Raw genomic sequence first — 23,644 nt, 5'->3', positions numbered from 1 at the left:
TTTCTGATGAGGTGGTTAGCGGCTTAATTGTATTTGAGAAAGACTATTAGAGTAAAGTTTTTCCATCTACATTAGTTTCTATTTTGTGGGTGGGCACCAACCGGATGTCAAAGAGCTTAAAAGGTTTAGGTGATTTCAACAAATATGTCTGCCCTATAAAGCTTGTAAAACACAATCGGAATTGCTAATACAAGATGTTCTTGGGTGAAAATGGAAAATGGCCAGATGGATTTTGTGGGGGGGGAGAGAAACAAGGGGCTGGGGGCTTTATATTATTCAAACGAAGGGAGAGGAAAGGTCAGGCTGCACTGCATTGACTCATTGCAAAATGTATTTTTTTTGCGATAAAAAAGGAGAAAATCCTTTCTAGTGATGCCGCATGTAATGATCAACTAGTTTAGCTAGTTTTATCCAATATCGAGCTAAAATAATGACAATAAGGACCAGAATTTCACAGAATTATTGGCAAGACATGGATAAAACAGCAAAGCAAAATTCCCAATATCACGCAATGCTTCACATAGCCTACACTACAACGCAATTCCAAATGTCAAAGTAAAAAAATAGCATTTTGCAAAACCTACACCCCCCAAAAGGGAAGGTAGGTTGGGGGTATAATCACCAAAACCATCACCAACACATTCACAAGTTTTCATCATCATTCCACACGGGGGGCGAGGACGTAGAGAGGGGGGGTCTTAAAATTTCACGCATGGCATGCACAAGACATCAGCGGGAAACAATAATAATAATTACCCGAAACCATGTCGCCGGGCAGGATAGACGTTTAGTCTTCTTGTATTCCAGAGGCGCTTACTTTACACACTGATGCCGGTCGCGGCTCCGAGGCGCGTTTATGCTTCCCTGGGCCGCCCACTCCCTAACACCCCCCGCCCCCCACCCACCCACCCCAAAAAAGTTCCCCAGCGAGGGTCTCAACAAAAGAGCGAGAGAAAAAGGGGGGTATTAGAAAAAAAGGGGAGAAGAATGCAGGATATGCCCGCCTGATTTTCCGAGCCGCGGAAGAATGTGCAGAAGCCCCCGAAGAGCGAGTCCATTCAGCGCCCGCCGCCGTCCTGCTGAAAAGAGTCGGGGAGGTGCTGGGCTCCCTCTTCTCTATCCTCTATCTTTTTTTTTTTTTTCTTACTTAAGGCTGAGCCCCTCCTTATATTCAGCCCCCCACCCTCGTCGGTCGCACATGTCATATCCAGAGGTTGCCATGGCGACGCCTCCACATGTTGTCGACAGTGAATGTCGATGGAGCGATGCCTGGCTAATAGGCTTGTGGGCTGAGGTGGGAGGATTTTTTTTTTTTTTGGAGTGGGGGGGTGTCGCTCATTTGTTGAGCGACCGGGGGTCTCTGTGTTTGCCGTGCTGTTTTCTCAGGGGTTTTTTGGGGAGAGGATATTGCAGGATTCCTCAAAAGTGGCGCCTTCTTTTTCCTGATTTTTTTTTTTTTTTTTTGCATTTGAATTCAGTGTGTTTGAATGCTTGGCGACTATTGACGGCGAAATACCAGACTGGCTTTAAAAAATGAACTGGTTTTACGTTGACTAAACAGTACGTTGCATAGTAGCACTTATAAAACATGGAAGTAGTTTAACAAACAGTATCTCATATTTGCCGCTGGTTGTCGTATAGTTTTGCTTTCATTTGAATATCCGTTATGCAAACTTTAAGCACAAAAACAGGATAAATATTTATAAATTAATTTAATTGTATTTTTTTTAACTTTTGATTGATTATTTTAGATGAATTTACATTTTTACTTTAATAAAAAGGTAAAAAGTGTATTTTAAAAATGTATAAAAAGGTATTTTTTTAAATTTCTATTTTTAATAAATGGACGGTTCATTGTTTTTTTTCCAATGGTTTAAAAACTACAATGTTGCAGTAGTTCAAATACTTTGAATGTCTATTGCCATCAATAGCAGTGAACGTCAAAATTGTCCATAGTCGCCTCTGAAAGCAAATGAAGCAACTTTGTCAACGCAAATTGCACCTAATTGTTCCAACGCCAACATCTGCCGGTGACTAAGAAGAAAAAGTGCTCATTTTCAAGATAAAATGCTATTCTAATTAGCAATCAACATGTAAAAAAGGGGGTAAAAAACCCCTCCAATGGAGAGCAACAGCTGCACTTAGCAGAGAGGAGGATTATGGAGAGTACACAGAGAGAAAGGAGAAAGAAAAGGGGCGGTGAAGAGAGGAGAACAGGGGTCCTGTCAAATGCAGATGACGAGTCTTTGGGGAAGGGCTTGGGAGGGGGGGGCTGAGGTTCCAGTTTAGGGAACGAGGGGGGGGGGGCTCTCCAGTTTATTTTTTCCATTCACAGCGCACCCCCACCTCTTCTCTATTGTCCCTGCGTGTGACAGCTGGAGGTGGCAATGTGAAGGGGAGAACAAAAAAAAGGAGAGGGTGGGGGGGCGTCTTTGCTGACCAAGACTAGTGGCCAAAATGGCACGGAAAAACGCAAAGAAGCACCTTCGGAGAGCATCGCTAGGTTGGAAAATTCCTAAAAGAAACGGTTCTTGAATGGAATATTAGGGACAGTGGAGAGAATAATAATGAATTTTGCACAGGGGTAGGGAACCCATGGCTCGGGAGCCACATGTGGCTCTTTTGATGGGTGCGTATGGCTCCCCGCTAAACTGTGAGCTAAAATCTGGACACTATGTCTAGAGTCGCTTTAATCTTCATTTTTTTTATTAAACCTTTCTGCATGCATGCATCCCATTGATTAGCAACAGGGTAACAATTTTGTCAAATAATTCCGAGAGTTTTTCTACTTTGAAAGCGGTGAAATGACTAAAAATGCACGTGTTTTCATGTATTTCTACTTTTAGTCAATTCTGAGAATGGCTCTCAATGAATAACAATTGAAAATATGAATTGTTTATGGCTCTGTCTGTCAAAAAGGTTCCCAAACCCTGGCCTAAAGAGACAAATTCAAAGGATTGTTGTGTTTGGTAGAGGGTCTGGGGTGGGTACCTGTGCACTCATGGCCAAAAATGTCATCACTCTTTCATTAAGATATCAGCAACCTCGCAAATTTCAGTTAATAGGCGAATTGCTTCATCGAGTTATTGCAAAATTGCTTTTACGACCTCTGAGTTTTGACTTCATTACCCCAAAATTAGATCACAAGCTATCCTGCAAGGTTGCTAATAAACAGGCAGAGGGAACCAAATACATGGACCAAAAAAAATGATTTTACTCTAGTAAAAGTCTGACTTCACAAATGTACACACTCCATCATAAAAGACAATCAAATGAATGAGATTGCTTCTGTTAAAATTTCTTTCTGCCTCGATCAGACGTGAGTTTGCAATAAATTGACACGTGAATTTGGTTATTTGGGGCTAACAAATGCGTCAAAGCGTTCTCCTCTCCTCTAGTATCATTTTGTCACTCTCGGTGACAATTTCTGTCACGCTCCATGCGCACTTGCACTCTCATTTAGCAGGAATTATTCAAAACTTCTTTGCTTCTCGCCATTGGGCATAAATGTGGTCCATTGCAGGCTTACTATCTCCGCAGAGATTGGAGACGGATACAAGAGCAGGCGATTAGTGTGACTGACGTCGAGATGCTTTTTCTGACTGGAAAGAATCCAAAGCTATCATATCTGTGCTCTATTCTTCACACCCTCTAGTCAACCACCTGCCGGCAAAAGATGACAAGATTTTACCCCGAGAGAGACCCTCACCAATCGCCATTGCCAAGTGAATCATCCACCTTCAGACAAATAAATGCCTCCCTCAAATAGAAACCTTGGCTTGAATGGTTTTTCTCGCATTCGCACATTCAGTATACGTGTCCGTTCGGCATCGTTCAATTTTGGAGGGGGGGAAAATGCATCGGAAGCGGGTGTGTCCACATACAGACTGGAAAATTGCATGTTTCAACTGCAGTTGGATTGGTTAGATGCCTATTGCCGCCAATGGCAGAGAAATATAAGAGCCCTTCCAGTTTAAATGGATTAGACGTCAACCCAAAGCAATTAGGGCTCCAACTACAGTAAAAATCAACATCCAATCAAATCAATCAATGATTTCATTCGTCAATGAATCAGAGCCATTGTTGAGTATATATTTTAAATAGAAATCTATAAATAATTATGTTATTTCTAAATACTTTTTCCATTAAAAAATATAAAAACAGTGAAAATCTTTCAGCTTCAGATAAATTCAGATAACATGTCATTCATTATTCATTGCTTGTTTTTAGTAAAAACACACTATTATTTTTTAATACGAAAAACAAGAAATATTCTCCGATTCTTGTAATCGTTGATAAAAACAGACTGATTAGTAATGAATCAATGAGATATTTGCAGAAATCCACGCTTTCTTTAAATTGGATTACAACCATGCTGAACTAGGTACACAGTCGATTGGTCGCCGGTCTTTTGGTCGCCCGTTGTCGCGGTCGGGGCAACCAAAAGACCGGCGACCAATCGACCGCACATGCTGAACTAACCCCCGTGACCGTTGTGACTATAACCGGCATGAAAAACTTCAAATATGAAATTACAATTGCACAAATAATCGGTAATCAGTCCAAAATAATCATTTGTGACGGCGCCAACGAGTAAAAACCAACTTCCCTGCCATATCAAGACCATATAAATCCCCAATTCTTTCCAGGTGGGCGGGACTTATCTGGGGGTCAATTAAAACTTTGGCGCTTGTTTCCATCACAGACCGAAGGCCCAAATGGAAACATTTTCACACATTCCGGAGTACGAAGCTCGGCACAACACGCTATCACAAGTCATGTCCAATACCTCCCGGTGAGCGCCGTCGCTAATGACTATGGTGACGGCACCCTTTGACTTTCTGACAAAAACCACAGCGAGGACATCCTGAAAGTGTCCCATGGTCACCGGCTGTAAAAAATAGATATATTTATAGCGCCACGCCTGCTTGGTCTGGCTGTAAGTACTTCTCCCGACAGTGGCAGAGAACGTGGCTGGGCTTATCTTTCCTTGCACTCCTCTTGTGTTTGCCTCCATGACACGTTTCATATTTCTTCTAATAATGAAAAAGTGGGGGGGAGAAACTGACGGAGCGGGAGGACGTGTTCAAACAAGAGCGGCAAAAATGGAGGGATGACGGTTGTTAAACAAATGTCAGGTTGAAGTGTACTTCGTCGGACCAAGAGAAGGGATCGGGAGTCCAGAACCAGGTGTAATCGTTTGCTTTCACCTTCGTCGACTGTTTGCAAGCACGCCACGGAGCGTTAAGGCAAAACCGTTGATATATTTTGGTTGGGAAAAAATAAAATTATTCATATTCAGGGTTTGGGGTTCTTTTTGGAATATTCATTCAGTCTTATCTGTTCCGCTTATCTACTTTTGTAAAATCAAAACATATCTGACAAACACTTGAGGGGTCATTTTCGTTGGACATGTAAATGCAATTGTAGGCAATCAGAATATATCATATACTAACTACCTTAAATAATTTTAAATGCTATGATTAATTGTGATTATGTATTTGCCAGACTATAAGTTGCACTATTAGTTTTTTTTTTAACATTTAGGCTATAGTTATGCTAACAGAAGCATCTTTAGTCTGTTTTTCTTTTTGTTTTGTTCTCGGTCTCCTATAAAATAAAATTAGCAACATCTATGTATATAGGCTAGTGCGACTTATAGTCCGAAAAATACAGTCATCAAAAATCACAATGAAATCCACATTTTTTAGGAAAAATTATTGTCTTTGCCTGCTCAAATAGCTACCCAACACAATTCACACATTTTTTTTGCCTAGAGGTAAAGCAATACTGAAAACAAAGCATCTCAATTGCTTTTTCGTAGATTATGTATTTCCCCCAATGGCGTGTATATATAAGGTTTACGACGCTCTGGTTCCCCGCAGCTAAAAACGCTACCATCGCGAGTTTTTCGTTTTGAAGAGTACATTGTTGCGCACGTGTGGGCTGCCTACTTCAAATGTCGTCGACTTGACAACCATGGATGGGATTTACCCTGATGTGTGCCACTTTAAACCTTTGGCACAGGTACAAGACGCAGATTTATTTGACTGGAGAAAATAGAAGACTGACATGCACACACATGCTACCTTAGTGAGACTTTGTGGGTGCTTGATCACCCTCTATTTGGAAACACACACACAGGGACGGTACATTCAGGGCATTCTCCCTTTTAGATTTTCTTTTTTTGTGCTGAAGATTGCATCTAATGGATGAGAAGTGTCATTTTTTTTTGCATTTGATCTGTGTAAGTTACGCTTCACCGCCGGAAGGCAGCGCCTAATGCGGCCATATTACATCAGTGCGTTGCACATCGGAATAGTTTCAAATGCAAGCGGATAAGCTACGCGAGAGAAAATAGATTTCAAGCCTGGAAGTCGTACCCTGCGTTAATATCACTTTAACAATACCAGCTGATGGTTGTGGCATTGAGAAAACAAAAAAAAAACAACAACATTCCTTTTACTGCAATAAAGTTCAAAGCAAAATCCTCTATCACCTTCAAAAATGGAGTCTTGGAACTCAAGATATATCTATTTTAATGAATAATTTATTACTGTCAGTTTCAAAAGCCCTGCTGAATTTCAACTAGTTTTGGTGTAACTCACATTGGTTAAATTTGCAGGTACACAATGTTAATGCAGAATGGTAAACAGCATTAGATAACATTAGAGGTCACTTGTTTGTTCGGTAGAAGTGGGAATATATCAGAAGTGGGAATGCCAGTTTGTCCAAATCAGATCAACTCTAGTTTGCATTTACATCACCTAACAATTGGTAATAGGGATGTAGGCTATTTATCCCCCCAAATGGGTTAAATCCAGGTTTATTTAACAGCACTCTCCCCCTAAACCACACTAGCATTGTGATGCAAGGTTATTAAAATATGACCCAAAAATAAAAGGACATTTTGAGTCATGATTAATTCCATTGTATTCCAGATAAAGGAAGCGCAGCCACTAAGGGAATCTTGGGAGTTAAACCTGTATGAGAAAACAGGGAGGCTTTAACTGTTTTATTTGAATACAATTCACGCTACTTTTAAACTATTGTGCTCTCGGCAGGCTCGGGAGGAGATAAAACTGCAATTAATTTTAAAAGGGATGCAAAAAGGAGAGACAATACATCAAGTGGCACAAGTGGCGGCGGGAAGGGTTGACGTGGGCTGACGGCGGAGGTTGGCGAGCGTGGCGGAATTCTAACTGCCGTCGATGGAGACTCCAGGCGAGCTGGGGAAGTGCGATAGCGGGGGCGAGGTTGGCGCGGCAAAAGTCACGTTCAGACAATCGTCGGCGCCGAGGTAGCAACGTGATGTTGAGTGCTCAAAGTCCCGCGTGTGAAGTTGTTCCTGGAGACATATTGAGACCACCTGCCTGAGCAGATGCCTCTATGATCATCCAAGGCTTGTGCGAGCTACGCTATGGATGTCGAACCACGGGGGGCGCCGTGTGATAGACATAAGGGTCGTGTCCTTGGTCGTGCCTTTTTCTCAGGAAGGTCTTTCTTCTTCCCTTGTCATTGCCATGGCGACGACGTCCCAGAGTGGCTTAGGGGGGATGCTCGGTAACCCTGTCTGGAGATGTCTTCACTTGACGATTAACCTTCTGATTTCTCGACTTAATGATTTATAAGGGGACGATATGCGGGACGTGCTAGTCAAAACTGACTTTTTCGTGATAAATATGCTTATTTAAGGTCATGTGGTTGCCAAACATACTGATAATCGGGACAAATTTGTACGGCGTAAGCCTTTTTAAAGATAGGGATGATTTGTTTGTTTGAGAAGACCTCCATTCTCCAAGGGATTTGCAATCGGAAATACTGAATTGATTCCAAAATGACGACAATCGTCTGAGAATAGTTTCCTAAGCAGATCGGAAAGGAACATTTAATCAAATTTAGCGTATTACACACTGCAGGGTAATCATGACTGAAATTCCAGCACATTTTTGGAGGCACCTAGAATGCGAGTTTAACATCAAGGCTAAATTTCAGAGCAGATCAGGAGGAAAAACAGTCCTAATCAAAGGAAAATCCCTCCAGATTATCTATATTTGCTTACTTTCTGTTGTAAAAAATGGATAAAGCCCATATTTCTCCCGTTTCTCCCGGTATACATGTGCCTGAACTCTGTTAACAAATCCTTAACATTAAACACGGTTAACATTTACGATTGTCTGCCCAGACAGGAGGTCATTCTGTAACATAGTCCACAGCACAGAATCGTTCGAATCAATCGTTTAGAGACTCTTGACAATCAGTCTTTTGCTCGTTTTGCCCCCAAGAGTGGAAAACCTGCTCAAACATAGCCCAATCATCCGAAAAAAAGCAAATCTCCCCCGAGACTGTACAGTCACAAGCGTCTGCCACGGCATCTTTAAATCACAAGCAAAACTTCCGTCTGATCGCAAACAGAATTAATTATGACTTGCGTCAACTTTTTTGGGATAGCGCGGCGACGCGTCGATAGATTGACGGCTCATTGTTGTAAAGGCATACAATCAATCTGGCCTATTTTCAGCCAGCGGCATAATTACAGAGCCGGCGGGCCCGGCTTGAAGGCACGGTGATGCCATCCCACTCCCTCTTCAATGTAATGAACTGTGACTGGCGTGTGATTGCATGCATTCAAGGACGCCACTTCCCAAGATCAACAAGCAAGCGGCAATTAAATACAAACCTTTCTTCTTGTTCTGGATATTGACTCGGGCGTAAGTGCGACATTTAGCGTTTAGAACCGGACACAAAATCAATATTTCAATGGTTTTATGCGGGTCGGCTTGCGTCCGTTTGCGCTAACGAACAGATAATCCCATTTGTCGGTACAGTGAACGCAGTCAACGCCCATTCATCGGGTGGTTCACACTTTCCACATCCATCTATTATATTTATAGATCGTAGATAAATACGCAACTTGGGGAGGAGGGTTCCACAAACAGGGGTGTTGGTGAATAATCCAACAAAATGCAGGTGGAACACAAAGAACAGCACCATTGTACTAAAAAAAAGGGCCAAAACCTGTACAAAAAAAGTGTCCTATTTAAAAACTAATGTTTTCTTCCATTACTCTTGTTTTTTTATTATTAATACAAAATCCTAGTTTCTTGTGTCAGACTACATAAGAAATTCATGAAAATTTTAATTAATTTTACTCATTTTTTTCGGAATTTCCGCCCTGAATCTGCAATCCCCCCTTTTTAAAACAATTTAATGGACGAGAACAAGCGCGCGTTTGCGTTCAGATTAGCAATTAGGGTCAATGACATAAATAAAACCTGATTGGACAGCTGATTATATTCAATTGGCGGGGAACAAAACGCGCTCACCGAGCAATAATTAACCTCCCACTTAGCGTCTGCCGCCAATCCAAAACGTGCAATTCCACGAGTTAGGTGTTCCGTTAGCACTAATTTCAACATCCGGGCAGACTTAAATGTTTTAATTAAATAGCAAACCTGAGTGATAATTCAATTGAAACAAATGTCCGCTTCTATCAAACAACAAGTCGACGGCATGGAGTCCTTTGCCATTTTGCGGCGCTCGCCTGCAGCGAGGGCTTTTCCAACGTGCTAGCAGGAGATGAGTGCCAGATGTGCTATAGGAGTAGCTGCATGATAAATGGCAGCGGGTGAGCCCCCTGCTCTTGCATCCCACCGCCGGTCCCTTGGCATGCGGCTCGTCGGGCCAAATGGCATCCGCATCCCTCCCCAGCTGACATTTAAAGCCTCTGCCACGCTACCCCAGCTGTGGACACGGCAGAACCCCCGTCCCCACTTCATCCTCTCCCGGGCGCCGAGCCATCGGGCCCCACTGCTATCGGTGCCAGTCAAAAGAATTTGCATACACAGCCAGCTTTCAAAGGCACGCGGCGGGTAAAGATCATACTTCGCAATGCATTCAGATGTCATTTATCACATGAAAACGATGGAGGGCGAGTTCATTCGTATGCAGACGCGAATGGGGTTGCAAGTTTTATTTGGTCCATAACGGGGCTCCCGAAATCCCCCAAAAATCCACGTATCGGCAAGCGGTTTGAAATGCCACTGACATGTTGGCTGTCATTGACTGACATTTGTTTTTTGGCCCCTCCCGGGCCAAACGAATTGGACGGCTCGCGCAGTCGTTTGCACTGAAGGTTAGAATTTACAGCCTGTGAATGGATTTCTAGCATTGCAGGGAATTTGTTCCACCTCTAAACATGCATTATTTTATAGTAAAAAAACCCATGACGGACTACTACTATGACGACTACTACTACTTCTAATAAATTAGATTAAATTTCATAAATACTCAAACACAATCATCAGTTGTTCTTCACAGAGGATAAATAATAAGACTGTGTTTCTGTTATAGCTATCTATATGTGTTTTTGCAAATATTTTGTTTGATTATCATTGTTTCAAGTCTAATAGAAATTTGAAATTTTGGGGGAGAAAGCCCTAGTTTGAATGACTTTTAAATTTAGTGTTTTCTATATTAAGTGTCATTTTTTTTTTACATTGACATCCTCATTTTACAATTCTCAATTGAATCAACCCTAGCTTGAATTGTTGCCATTTATTCAATGCCGCCTTTTATCAAATCATTAGTGAAAAATATATTCCCATTTCTTTACAGTCACTGGAGGTTCTGTGACCTCCGTTAAAAAATATACTTGGCAATAAAATATTAGGGTTTGATTATTTAGATAGTTATACTGCGCAAAAGATGACATTGAAAGTCCCTCCTTATTATGTGTCATTTTGATATCAAATGCACTACACAAACTTGAACCACAAAATATTCATACTTTCAGCGGAAGTTTATGAATAATAAATTAGTATTTTATTCTACTAAAGAGATTTTGTCAAATGAATATTTATCCTTGCCATTTTTTCGCTTTCAAATGCAGCGGGCTGTTATCAGGCTGTATCAGTCCCATTTTCTTTTCCTTTAATCTTAAAAAAATAAAATAAAAAAATAAAAACAACCCAGAAAAAGCGATATATTTAGGGCATATGACTAAAAGGCACCAACCAGCACCAAATGCATTTTGTCCGTCCAATGAGCACAAATCACTCCGACGGGGAAAAAAACTTCAAAGAGAAAGCTCATCAATTGACCATTTTTCTACACGGGGCAAATAAAAAGCCACGAGCTGTGCATGTTGATCCGGATTCAGCTTGTATCTTAAGTATACTTTACTTCAAAACATGTCTGCCAAGAAGAGAAAAACTCAATTTTACATTAATTTTCGGATAGAGTCTTCTCATCTCAGTGTAAAAGTTGACTTATAACTTCACTGCAGGGTATATATACAGTTTTTATGACGTTGCCTTTATACTATGCGCCAAGAGAGTTGAAATAAACCGATTGATTGTGTAGTTTTAAGAGCTTTAATAAAAAGGTGGCATTTGCCATTAAGTATTGTTACTGAGAATAAAGTGATACTTTGAGATACGAGTCATTTCATCCTATGAGCATGTTTGTAAATCAAAATCTCCAAAACTCGGCCTTCTGGGATAAGAATATTTCACGTTAAGAGCTATGAATATCAAGAAATGAGTTTTAATCTTTTGTTTTGCTTTCAATTAGAAAAAAAAACTATTTAGAAAAGACAACCAAAAAGAACTACAGTTATATTTGCAATTTTTCTGCTTCTTTTCAATGTATTTGTGCTGCCCTTCACAAATTCGAGTAATGTTAGTGGTTCTTTGCAGGGGAGAAAGAATATACAGTCTGACATATTCGTATTCACGGTAAAAAAAAGCTTTTTTTGGAATCCAATTATTGACAGTTAAGGTAAAAAATGCCTATCAAATAGCTGTTACCTGAAAGATTTATAAAATATATCACTTGTATCTCAAGGCATCATTTCATCAGCAATGGATTGGGCACCACGGGACAAAAAACAATACACTATATACACACAAATACACAGCTATAGATATTGATGGTATACCACTACAATAAAAGAAAGGAAAATACCACATGAAACTCAGCTCAACTATTTGCAGACCTAACTGAATGGTTTCTTATGTTCCATGCGTATCTGTCTATATGCCGTGTTTCCAATCAATTGCACATTGGCCTTCAACTGCCTTTTTGTCCAACCACCTATGCAATCTGCTTCCAACAATGTCACGAACCCAAACAATAAAAGCATCGCCCGCCTATAAATGTTTCAGCGCGGCGGCTGTGTGTGTATTTCAAAGTGGCTCAAATGCCATTAGCGTGCCGGATCTGGATGTGAAATGTCAGCGTGGAGCAGCCCCGCTGCGCCTGCAGCCCTGCCCGAGTCAGTCGGCCTCTTTAGAGGACTCCAGCTGCCTCCCCGCTGATGAAAGCCCGTCCGGCGGCTCTGCTTCTCCGCAACCTTTCACCATCACGTGACCTTTTGGACCGCAGAAATGCCTTTGATAGCATGCCATACAGTTTGGTATTTGCCACCCTATATAGCAGAATGCATGCGCCTCGCAGGTGGCGGGCGGGAAGAGCGAACTGGTCGGGTTTTAATGAGAGTCGAAACGCTCGTTTCACTATCGCATCGTCGTGAATAAACGGCAGTTCTCGTGGTTTGTTTTCTCATTAAAGCATTCAGATATATTGGCTTGTGTTTACAACTATAGGCAGCTCTAGGTTTATAACCATCAGGACATTTGGGAGGTTAACTCATTTGCTGCCCTGTCATACTCCAATCTTTCCTATCCTCCATTTTCCAGTCTTATCAGTTAGCTGGGGTATCCATTCCTCACAGTGCATCCCCTCAGTGAACGATGTCATAATGATACTACAATGCTACTTATATCAAGGTGGCATATGTATTCCAGATTGTTTTTGTACCACTATTTCCAATGTTTATCCTTCCGTTCTATCTTTTGAACATTTTCTGTCCAACTAAACCAGTAAATATTCACAGGTATGGGCACCCTCTATGAATAGACCAACAAAAGACTAGTGCACAGGTTTCCTGGCTGACATATGTGATTTACATCCAACCGCTGGAATCGCCAGTTGACGTGAAGCTCTGGGAATTTGCCACTTAATGAGAGCCTCTTAACATAAGCAGTATGCCAGAGTTATCTCCCAACACGAAGCCCGCTGTCAAAATGTCAACCGATCTCAATTCAGCCACTGACTCTCTCCCACTGGGAGCCACGTTGCAGTGGCGAATCCAGCGGCGGTAAAGCGAGGGAACGTGGGAACGAATGCCCTTTCCGATGCCACCTGTGGTGACAAGTTCAAGGAAAAACCTGACAAAAGAGCTCTCTTGAAAAGCCTTAGCAGAAACAACAAGTGTAGGTAACATTCTTTCGGGACTGGAGTCAAATCGATGCACGGTGGTCAAACGAGAACCGTTTTCCCCTCGTAATTTAGTCGGAGTATTAAGTATCTAGCACAGGGATGGGCCAATCGGTCCTCAAGTGCCACTGTGGGTGCAGGTTTTTGTTCCAACCGAGCCAGCACAGACACTTTGACCAATGAGATTTCTGCAGAAAACAAGAAGGACCTGAGTGCAATCCACTGATTGTACTTGTAGGACACCAGATTGGTGAAAGGTGTCCTCTTCATGAGTTGGAATGAAAACCCGCACCCACGGCGGCCCTTTCTGGAATAGTTTGCCCACCCCTGACCTAGCACCATGAAGAAAAATGTTCACATTTTGATTCCGTTCATAACTCAAGTAAATAACAGCGTTATTTATGAAGCTGAGATTTGAATCCAGGACCGCCCATCTGCCTCTACAGGCCAACCATCGGCAGACGTGTTACCGTTCTCTCCTCAGATGGTCTCGGAGGCTTCACAGCATTGTGTTTGTCTTTCAATTCCAAGCGTCGCCAAAGCCCCCTCGAAATCCTCTGATCATCACACCACTCTCTTTCAAAAATATCCTTCAGAGCATCCCTTTTATTCCCCTCACCTCTCCACACCAGTAAAAGTACACCCCCACGCAATCTCTCCCGAGGTCAGCGGGAGGAAAAAGATGCCTTCTGGTGATATGTGATGTCTGAATTCTGTATACACCTGAATGGATAAATCACGGCCACTCACTATCTGACCACAATAGCCAACGAATACCATTTGACACCTTTAAAGTCATCAAATTTGGACTTTGACCAGTAGCCTCCAAAAAACACATTTCAACAAAGATATCTCTAGAACACATCTGGTTCATCCCCCGCAAAATTGGAACGTGCGACTAGTGACCCAATGCAGTTTACGCTATAGAAAGTAGGCGGATAATTGATCTCAATGGGATGTTTTAAAAGAGAACCAAACGGAAAGAAGAACTAATGTCACAGAAGGGGATTGCGCTACCGATGTACCTTTATCGACTGCTAAGAATTTCTTTGCCCTATTTTTCTTTAAACACCTTTGGCAGGATTTTTTAGATGTTGCCATATGAACGCCATTTCCTATCCAAGTCCACACGCACTTTCCCACTTGGGACATGGCTGTTAATCACAATTGTACGCCGCTCCCCCTCGCTTAGGTTAATTATGGGAAATAAAGCTGACATTGTTGTTGCATTTTCTGGTTTAGGGTGTCGACGTCGCCGGGATCCGGAATGGACTGGATATTTTTCCACCTATTGATGGATGTCTCCTCCCCCCCACTCTGACATTTGCTTATCCTCGTCCACATCTACCGCTATTGACGTGCGCTCTATCCGGACATCTTTGCTAAGCTGTTTTGTCGTTTGTCACCTCTTCAATAGAAATGGAAGAAGGAGGGAGTTGGCGGCGATAAGACTTAATGACACCCACCGCGGTGATGGCTTTACTCCCGCTTGTAGAAACCCGCACTATACTTTGCTACTCTTAATTTGTCCCTCTTAGGCATTCTCTGAGCAATTTAACCCACATCTTTTTATTTATATATTTATTTTTGGCGGTTAATAAGTGGAGGAAAAAAAGCCCACTTGTCAAACTCCTCGTACGCAGTCACTCCTAACTGTCAATTTAGAGCAAATTTTGTGAAAACAGGCTTTTGGTTTAATACCTTTTAAACTTAATGCATTTGAAGAGGCCCACTCTACATGCGCTACTGTTAAAAGTGACTGTTTTACACAACTTGTTCTCAATGGTTAATTCTTCACTAGAAAGCAGTGACATCATTGCATCAAGTCATGTTTGGCCCAAAATGAAGCTTCCAATACAATTTAATTCCATTTCACAACAGTTCAACTATAATAATATTGCCTATGATTAATTCTTTCCAATTATGCGAGTACCACCAAATGGAAAAAAAATGAAATTGTCTCAATGTTACTCATAATGAAGAAAAATTCTATTAAAGAATGAAAACATTTCACTTTATATGATTCTCTGCTTTTATAAAACAACCAATTATAATCCCCAAATATATGTTTTTTTTATTAAAATGAATTCAAAATTACTGATTTCAACCCATTTAAAGAAATGATTCATTCCAAACCTGACAAAACACACTCCAATTAAGATACCGTACGTTACACTCCAAGTGTGACACAATTCCACTACGCTTGACCTACAAAATGATAAAATCCACCTCAATTATAATAGGAATATGAATGTACAGAACAACTTATTAAAATTCAAATTTCCTCCAATTACAATACAGTCCACTCCAATGACGAAGTACGAAAAGTTCACTCTAATTACAAAATGAAACAATCATCTCCACACTCCGATCCAAATCCCTGTCATTACGATATTTTCCGATACAATTCACTCCAACAATTCAAAAATGTTTTAAGTGAAAACAATTGAGAAATTATAGATGAATTCCCATGATGATGATGATTTCATGTCATACGATTCATTCCAGTGACAATTCAAATGACCACAATTAAAAAACGACGCAATTGTCTTTTATTACAATACAAATAAGCACATTTCCGATACACAAATACGATTTACTCCATTTACGATATTGGGAAACTACTTCATTGATCCAGCTACACGAATAATAGACATTTCAATTCACTGACTTTATGATAGTTTGCAAAACGATCCGCTCCAAATTACCAAGCAAGACAAAATTTCCACCAATTTCAACAAGTTACAAGCCCCGCCTCCAAGTAAAGTGGTGAGCAATTATATTACCTCGCATGAGACTTCCAGTACACGTCATCTTTTTGCTTAATCGTTACAAAATTTAGATAAACTTGAAACAAGCCTCAGGGGACACAAGTTTTGTCCGAGACACCAAGTAATAAGTCTTTAACATAACAGACACAAGAAGAAAGTCTCTTTTAATGATGCCGCATCTCATCTACCGCTGATTATGACAATTTTTCCCGCATCCCCATTCCACGGGGAGTAGCAATCGAAAACTTTTGTGTGTGGGACGTTAAATGCGCCACTTCCTCGACATGCGTCTCCACAAATACAAGTCAAGGCGCAGATTTTCTCCCCATGAGGTGGAAGGCAGGCCTCCTCCCCCCCTTCCTCCCTCCGCCTCTCTCCTGCAGTGGGACTATTATTGCAGCTAATTATCTACAAATAGGCCCGATATGACAAACACAGCCCCCGCTACTAAGTGCACTAAATCAGTCAGCGCGGGTATAAATGAATGAAAGGGAAGCAAGGATTGGAACAAAGTAAAAGTCACTGTGATGATTTTTTTGTTTTTTAAGGGGGGGTGAAATCAGATGAATGCCTTAGATAAAATTGAGCCGAGTAGAGAAACAATGGCAAGTAAGATGAGGCATATAAAAGTGAGACAGATGGGCAAAGAAAGACAGCAAAAGCGACAAACAGAGCAAAATGATGGAGCCTACGGCGCGCGTGACGGCGGTTGCCCGTGGCAACCGTCCCGCCATGCACAGGCAGCATCCATCCCAGCATGCCTGGTGCTCGGGCCAGCTCAGGGGTCTGCGAGGCTGTCTGTCTCATTTCCGCAGAGAAACTCATTTACTAAGCCAGCTACGACGCGTCAATGAGCGCTTGATTAGATCCTTACCTCTGACACATATGAATATTTATCAGCGTGGAGTGAATACACATTTACTCTCTTTTCATCTGGATCACTCTTGAGGGTCCTCCGCTTCTCCTCTTAATTTTTGCCCAATGAATATGTCACGGCCACGTCGCCGGGGGACCGGCGAGCCCTCCAGATAATCTGGACGCGGCGGTTGCGCATTGTTGAGCTTTTATACAAAACGCCTCGGGCCTTTTTGTTGTGTTTTATTTGCCATGGCGACAAAAGCTCTCAGGGCCACCTCGAGGAAAGCAGTACGAGGACGGATAGCAAAACACTTATACGTGCTTATGCGTGTCGGCGATACGTCGGGCGGCTTAAGCCGACGACGACGGCGTGCGGCTGCACAAATGAAGCTTGCAGGTGTGAAATAGATGTCAAAACAAGTGGCTGATATGCCTTCCCTACACGAGCGCAAACACGATCATGAGCCATTCTCGATTTTCTCCCGATGACTAATACGCTCATTTTATGGACCGCTTTTTCCGGTGGTGAAGACTCACAAAGATTCTAATAGAAAGGAAAATTTGACCAATCGTTTCATTGAGGGCCTAAGAACAAAGTTGGGGTCTATATGGCGCACCTGATGACAGTTTTTTTTTTACAAGAAACAGCATTTGTTATATACATTTGGGGGGGAAAGGCCGTCCTCAGTTATAAAATAACAGTAAAAATGTTTGTTTGGTTTTTACGATAGTTGGTGGTCAATTTGAAAGTAAACCCTTGGTCTGGTACACGGTCGATTGGTCGCCGATCTTTTGGTCGCCCGGAAGGTAAGTGATAATTACCATTTAAATTGTTGCTCAAATTCCCTAAATACAAACTGCGAATTACTATTTAGTCATACTTAATGCCCTAGTAATTATTAGGCTAAAGAAAAGCTCCAAATTTCCCGGACTTTTATTGTTTTTTGTTGGAGAACTTGTTAAGACCCTGACTGACGTAGCTTCTTAAAAGGGACAACGCATGTACATACAAACTCTTATACACTCACATGTCGGCTCAGTGAAACTGCTCATGGCCATTGTTGGCTTTTATTGATGCGTAGACCGTGTTGTTTTACCTTGTTTAGTCGCCGGTCTTTTGGTCGCCGGACTTTTGGTTGCCCGTTGTCGCGGTCGGGGCAACCATAAGAGCGCGACCAAAAGGCCGGCAACCAAAAGACGGCGACCAATCGACACACGCTATTTATAACAATTAGACGTCCAATCCGTTTTGACTTGGAAGACTGACAGCAAACGATAATTCACTAACAGTCCCAATACCTGCCATGAAGCTAAAGGTTAATAACCAACATGACTTATTTCAGGAAAAGTGGTAGACACTTTTTTTTTAGTTCAAATGCTCAAGACTTGCATTATAAGATGATTTAATTACTTAATTAGACATGCGGAAAAATATGTAAAATAGCAGCGATGATGGAGTCGAGAAGGTCAACAACCTTCATGTTCTAAAGAACTTTCAATGTACTCAACTGTTAATCATAAAGATTGGGGAATTTGGATTATCAGACCTTTTTTTTTAAATACTTCAAACTGTTTCGGTAGAAAACTTGATGAGACTACTTTTAGCGTCTCCCGGACGAATGGAGATTCAGACCCCTGCTTTAAATGCACCCAGTGATTGATAGTGGACCAATTCAGAGTGTGGCCTGCGACACCCCCGCACAGGATAAACCGCAGAGAAAATGGATGGCTAGATATTTTTAGTAAATGTAGCTTACGTCACTGACGCCAGCCTCCACGATCTTCAGGCCCGTCTCCTTCTCCAGATGCTGCTTCTCTTGGACTGCACAGGAGACAAAAGTGGAGGCGGGATATGAGCGAAAGATGACAAAGTAGCACTTTTTTTTCATTTTTTTGTTTCTATTCCCACTTCTGAGAGTGGAGCGAGTTGGTCAGTGAAACTGAGAATGATGCAACGAATGAGACAGCGCAAGTCAGACGGCAAAATGATCGCCAGGGACGAGCGGCCCACGCACTAATGCGCGTCATTTAGCGCCGGGTTGAGGCGACTGGGAGAATACATGGCTGTTTCTGCAATAGTCGTCAATCGTTCTAAAAGGACTGCGGTGGGGACGGGTGGGCATCCATCAGAAATTACGGTGAAGTCACTGTCGTGATGGCTGGAGATGATCTCAAGTAGTCATGAAGATGAAGGATGACTGAAAGTGAATGCCTTGAGATATGAGTGACCCCACAGCACATGACAGAAAGTGAAAAATGGCTTAAAAAGATCAATGCCAATCGCAGTTGAAGATTGAAGTCCAAGTAAAAGAAGAAGAAAAGAAAGTTTCAAATTAAACCAATCATATTGCTTTTTCTTGATGAAGCTACTTTAGATTAATGCTAAGAAACAATGGAAAAAAAGCCATAAACAGGCTTTATTATCTTAAGGGAACCTTGTTGGAGTGAAATTAATTTTCACATGACTTTATATTTCAATCCTATTCTTGCATCTACTTAATCTGATGACATTTTGTCCAAATATTAAGGAAAAAGGTTCAATTTGCCTTTCCAAGGAGGCCTAATGGTAAATTCCAAAGACATGTCTTCACCAAACTGGAAATAAATCACTATTCTAACAATACAAGGGCGAAACAAATGTACCCGCTATGAACTATAAATAGTGCTCCTTCCAGCCCTCAAAACAGAATGTACTCACATTAAAACTTCAAGTTACAAGCACACTATTAGTTTGAAGTCTTGCAAATGGAGTTGAATAGCGCCATTTAATTCTAGCAACGATACAAAACACCGAGGAGTGCAACCGACTGAAGCTTTAGTGCGTTCGCTAATAACTTAAGCCCTCCTTTTGTCCTTACAATAATTAATACACCGCTGCATCTAGCGATCTCATCAAATACGCCCAAGCTATTCCCAGCGGCCCGCTTCGTCAGACATATTCTCATGTAAATCCGACGCATCCGTCACTTTCTACCTTTGAAGCAAACACGTAGGTGAAAGGAAAAAAAATCAAAGCCTTGCTTTCATATATGACGGCAAATTAAATAATGCACAGAAAACGCCGCATCCTTTTGACCGAGTTTGTTAGCATGTGAATGCGAGTTAAAGCGAACAAGTGCTTTAAATCCCATTTCCCTCAGATGAAGGCTATGCAAATGACCCTGCAGACACTGAAGCTCACCTCGCACTCCACATTGGGTGAGGGCCTGTTTTAATTAGTATTTTAATCTATCCCCGTGATTCCACTCGGGCCCCCTATGCATGCGGCATTCCATCTAATTAAGCATGCTACTTTTAGGATGATCATCCATCTCGCTCGCTCGCTCGCCCGCCGCCGCCGCCGCACTCAGACGCACTCGTCTTGCCTGATTGAGAAGGATGCATTGATCAACCAATCATCTCATCAATGTGGTGGCGTATATTTCAGCCTCTGGGGAGTGTGTATTGGTGGATATTCTGTGAAAGAACATTGTGTCCAAAAAAAAATGGACTCACTCTTTTTTTGACAGCCCAACATGTCAATATACATCATGGATGTAATAGTGCTGTCACGTTTAAAAGCGTAACTCCGAAGATTAAAAGTAAAGTTTATCTTCGAGTTGATTTAATGGATGTAGACGCAGATCAACAAGATCCAAAAAAGTTAGATTTGATATTAAAAATTGACCTTGGACAGGTAGTTTGTGTATTGAAATTCAATTTTAAACATCAACATCATCTTATAGCAGTACAGCAGGGGTGTCAAACTCATTTTTTGTCGCGGGCCACGTGGTAGTTGCGAATACATCTGGAGGGCCATTTTGTCTTCCAATTAGGCTGCCAAAAATAATCGATTAATAAATTGACAGCTTTCTCGATCGTGCTAGTCGATAGATCATTTTTGGACATTCAAATTTGTACAAATTGTTTGCAATTATTGATTTAAAATGAGGAAACACAGGAAATAATCTACAATCTTCACTTGAATTTCATCATTAAACAGAAAGTTGGCACTCATCATTTACTTTCTCGGGCCACACAAAATGACGCGGTGGACCAGATTTGGCCCGCGGGCCGCCACATGTGCAAAATTTGGAGTGTAATTCAGTATAATAAACAGCTCATAGCTCCCCAAAAAATATAATAATAATTTTGGAGGATCGTATCCCAATAAATTCAAAATAAAATATTTTTCCCAGGGAAAAAAAATTAGCCATTTCCCTTTCAAATTGAAATAAAGTGCTTGGTCGCCATTTTATGGCATTACAAGGCTACCAAAAATCTTTTCTGGTGGCCGTCAAACCCATAAATAAAAAAAAACAAGACTTTTACAAATGAATCTTATAGCGAAGGTGCAAACTAAAATAATGGCAACTCATTAACCATGGATCTGGGTCATAAAAAATGAAAACCTTGACTAATGGCCAGTCAAAGCATACATTTCTTTTTAAAACACAAACATTCGAAAGAAGGTCAGAATTCCACAAAAGTCGAGACAGGAACACGTTGCCATTACCGAAAGAACAAACCTCTTCAGCCAACGCATTTTCCAAGATGAAGCTCATTTTCAATTCGTGTTATGTATTTAGTCGTCTGGCTGCTTGGGAGGGGGGTGGGCTACCAGGGTCTGCTGTTTAGGAGGGTGGTAATGAGAGAGGTAATTGGGCCCAGCTGGGCGAGGGCGTAGGTGGCGAGGAGGAGCGAAGACGCTCAAAAGGTCACGCAACGTTTTGCAGCTAATGAGGACTCCTATGGGTTGTCGGCACCAGTTAAACGGCGAAAAGATTGGCCAGCGTCAACACGTGACGGAACGGGACAGTTGCCCAGATTGCTGACTGACCGGTTGTCACGGGCCCAAACGGGTCGCTATTCTGGCCCAATCGTTGCACGGCAAAAGGACAGGGCACTTTAAATTGAAACGCAATCTATGAGCAAACACCGTTCAATAATTGGATGATTTTCTGGAGACGGAACATTGCTCTTGGTTTCGCTCATAACTAAACATCTCAATGTTGGAAACAGTAAATGTACAAATACGTTGATTTATTATTGTACTTGGGTCTCTTTAAGATAGGTTTACTAAAGCGCTGTAGAAAAAAAAATGGATCAATTCAAATAGTCATATTGTACCAAATGTGATTATTTTCAAAAGCCAGTACCTAATCTTAATTCACCTATTACATTTGGGAAGTAAGTGGGCCGCCAGTGCAAAGCGCACGTGGCCATTTCATGAGCTTCAAATGAGGCTGCAAATATTCCCGACAGATTGTGGAAAGGAGACGTCAGGTCTCATTTCAGAGAGACTCCTCCAGACATTCTTAATAGGCATTGTCCGAGCCCATCTCGTCTCATCTCTGGTGTGATCCCATCCCCGCTGCTCCTTTTTTTGATCTTTGCCGTTTTACGAGTGACTCCGAACCCTTCATAAAAAGACAATCTGCGTGGGCTCCATTTTTTATCAGCGTTCAATAAAAAAAAGACCCTCTCTCAACGCAAACCGGAAATATTATTATATTAGTCCCAATTTATTCTCTCTCTTCTAATTATGCATGCAAAGATGTTTTCACTTTTTTTGATTCAGTTTGGGCTAAACTCTGGCTAATGGGGAACAATTTGAAGAAAAACTAAAAGATTTTTACTCTGATTAAACCTAAAATGGTCATGCTGATTGCGTTTCTTTTTAAATTCACAGTTTAGCTAATTACTATGCGTTTACAACACAAATATATTTACAGAAGCCATATTTGTAAAAACAAGTCAAGTTTTTTTTCTTATCTTATTCTTTTTTTCTTTTCTTTTTTTCTTCTTTTTCTTCATATTTTATCGGAAGATTTATTTGGAAAATCCAAACCTAGCACAAGTCAGAAGATTACCAGAACTGGCCTCACAAAAGATGACATTTCAAACCCAAACATGTTTGACAAGCTCAAGAGTCACCATAACATTTATGTCACAAGCAGTAAATTCAATCTTTTCATAGTTTATAGGGTTTAGGTCAGGGGAAGCAATTGTTGAACAACCTAAGGAACATTTTCCTCTAAATGGCAAGCTCTATTGTTTTCTTTGAGTAAAAATTAAGTGAACCAGGGTCACATCCTTGACAAAACTGCAAAAGCCAAACCTCCTTTGTTAAACGTTATTTTCAAAAAGATTGCTTTAACAAGAGTGCGCGAACCCAATGTCACTGAAATAATAATTAAGCACTTTTATGCACCAAAAATAACTGTGATTCCAACCATAAGCATTCTGGCTTTCGGAATCCGTGTGGGAAGAGCTGAAGAACACTTCAAAAGTTCATCAAGGGCTCGTCGGGAGAGGAAGAAAAGGCCATTTCAATCACTAGCCGCCTTGGAAAATGATTGGAAATCCATGGCGTACACAACGAGGAGTAGAAACACAACGCGCTAGCCAGACTTTATGTGACCTTTAAATTGCTCGCCAGCATATGCACTCAACATCATTATCTGCCGTAGAGTATAATTTGATTAAAATGCGCCGCTTCTCCGCCATATGCTGCCGGCTAATGTAATGGCGTCCCCGCCCTCGTCGTAGAGTCTGACGGCGATCCCAGAATGATTATCATGAAGTCATCGGAGCTTAAAGTCATGAATATAAGTGTTCATTTCTCTGACACATGACATGTGGCTGTTATTGTTGGAAGCCATATAAATTCGGCGTGGCGAGATGGATCACTTCCCGCGAGCTTCTAAGTATTCGGTATTTCGCCGTGTCGTAATGCCTCCAAATGGGGGAAT

The 23,644-nt window shown here is 41.5% G+C and overlaps 1 protein-coding gene across 1 annotated transcript in view; it reads right to left on the bottom strand.

Annotated features, from left to right (window-relative positions):
• The window catches only part of ptprn2 (protein tyrosine phosphatase receptor type N2), a 108,967-nt gene that overhangs the window by 41,062 nt on the left and 44,261 nt on the right, over nt 1–23,644 (bottom strand). Inside the window, exon 11 of the mRNA XM_077624024.1 lies at nt 18,668–18,732. Within this exon, the coding sequence (XP_077480150.1) occupies nt 18,668–18,732 (65 nt within the window). The remainder of the gene's footprint in view (nt 1–18,667; nt 18,733–23,644) is intronic.

The sequence above is a fragment of the Stigmatopora argus genome, chromosome 17 (genome assembly GCF_051989625.1).
Source record: "Stigmatopora argus isolate UIUO_Sarg chromosome 17, RoL_Sarg_1.0, whole genome shotgun sequence".
NCBI classification, from domain to species: Eukaryota; Metazoa; Chordata; class Actinopteri; order Syngnathiformes; family Syngnathidae; genus Stigmatopora; species Stigmatopora argus.
This window is presented reverse-complemented; position numbering and strand designations above follow the sequence as displayed.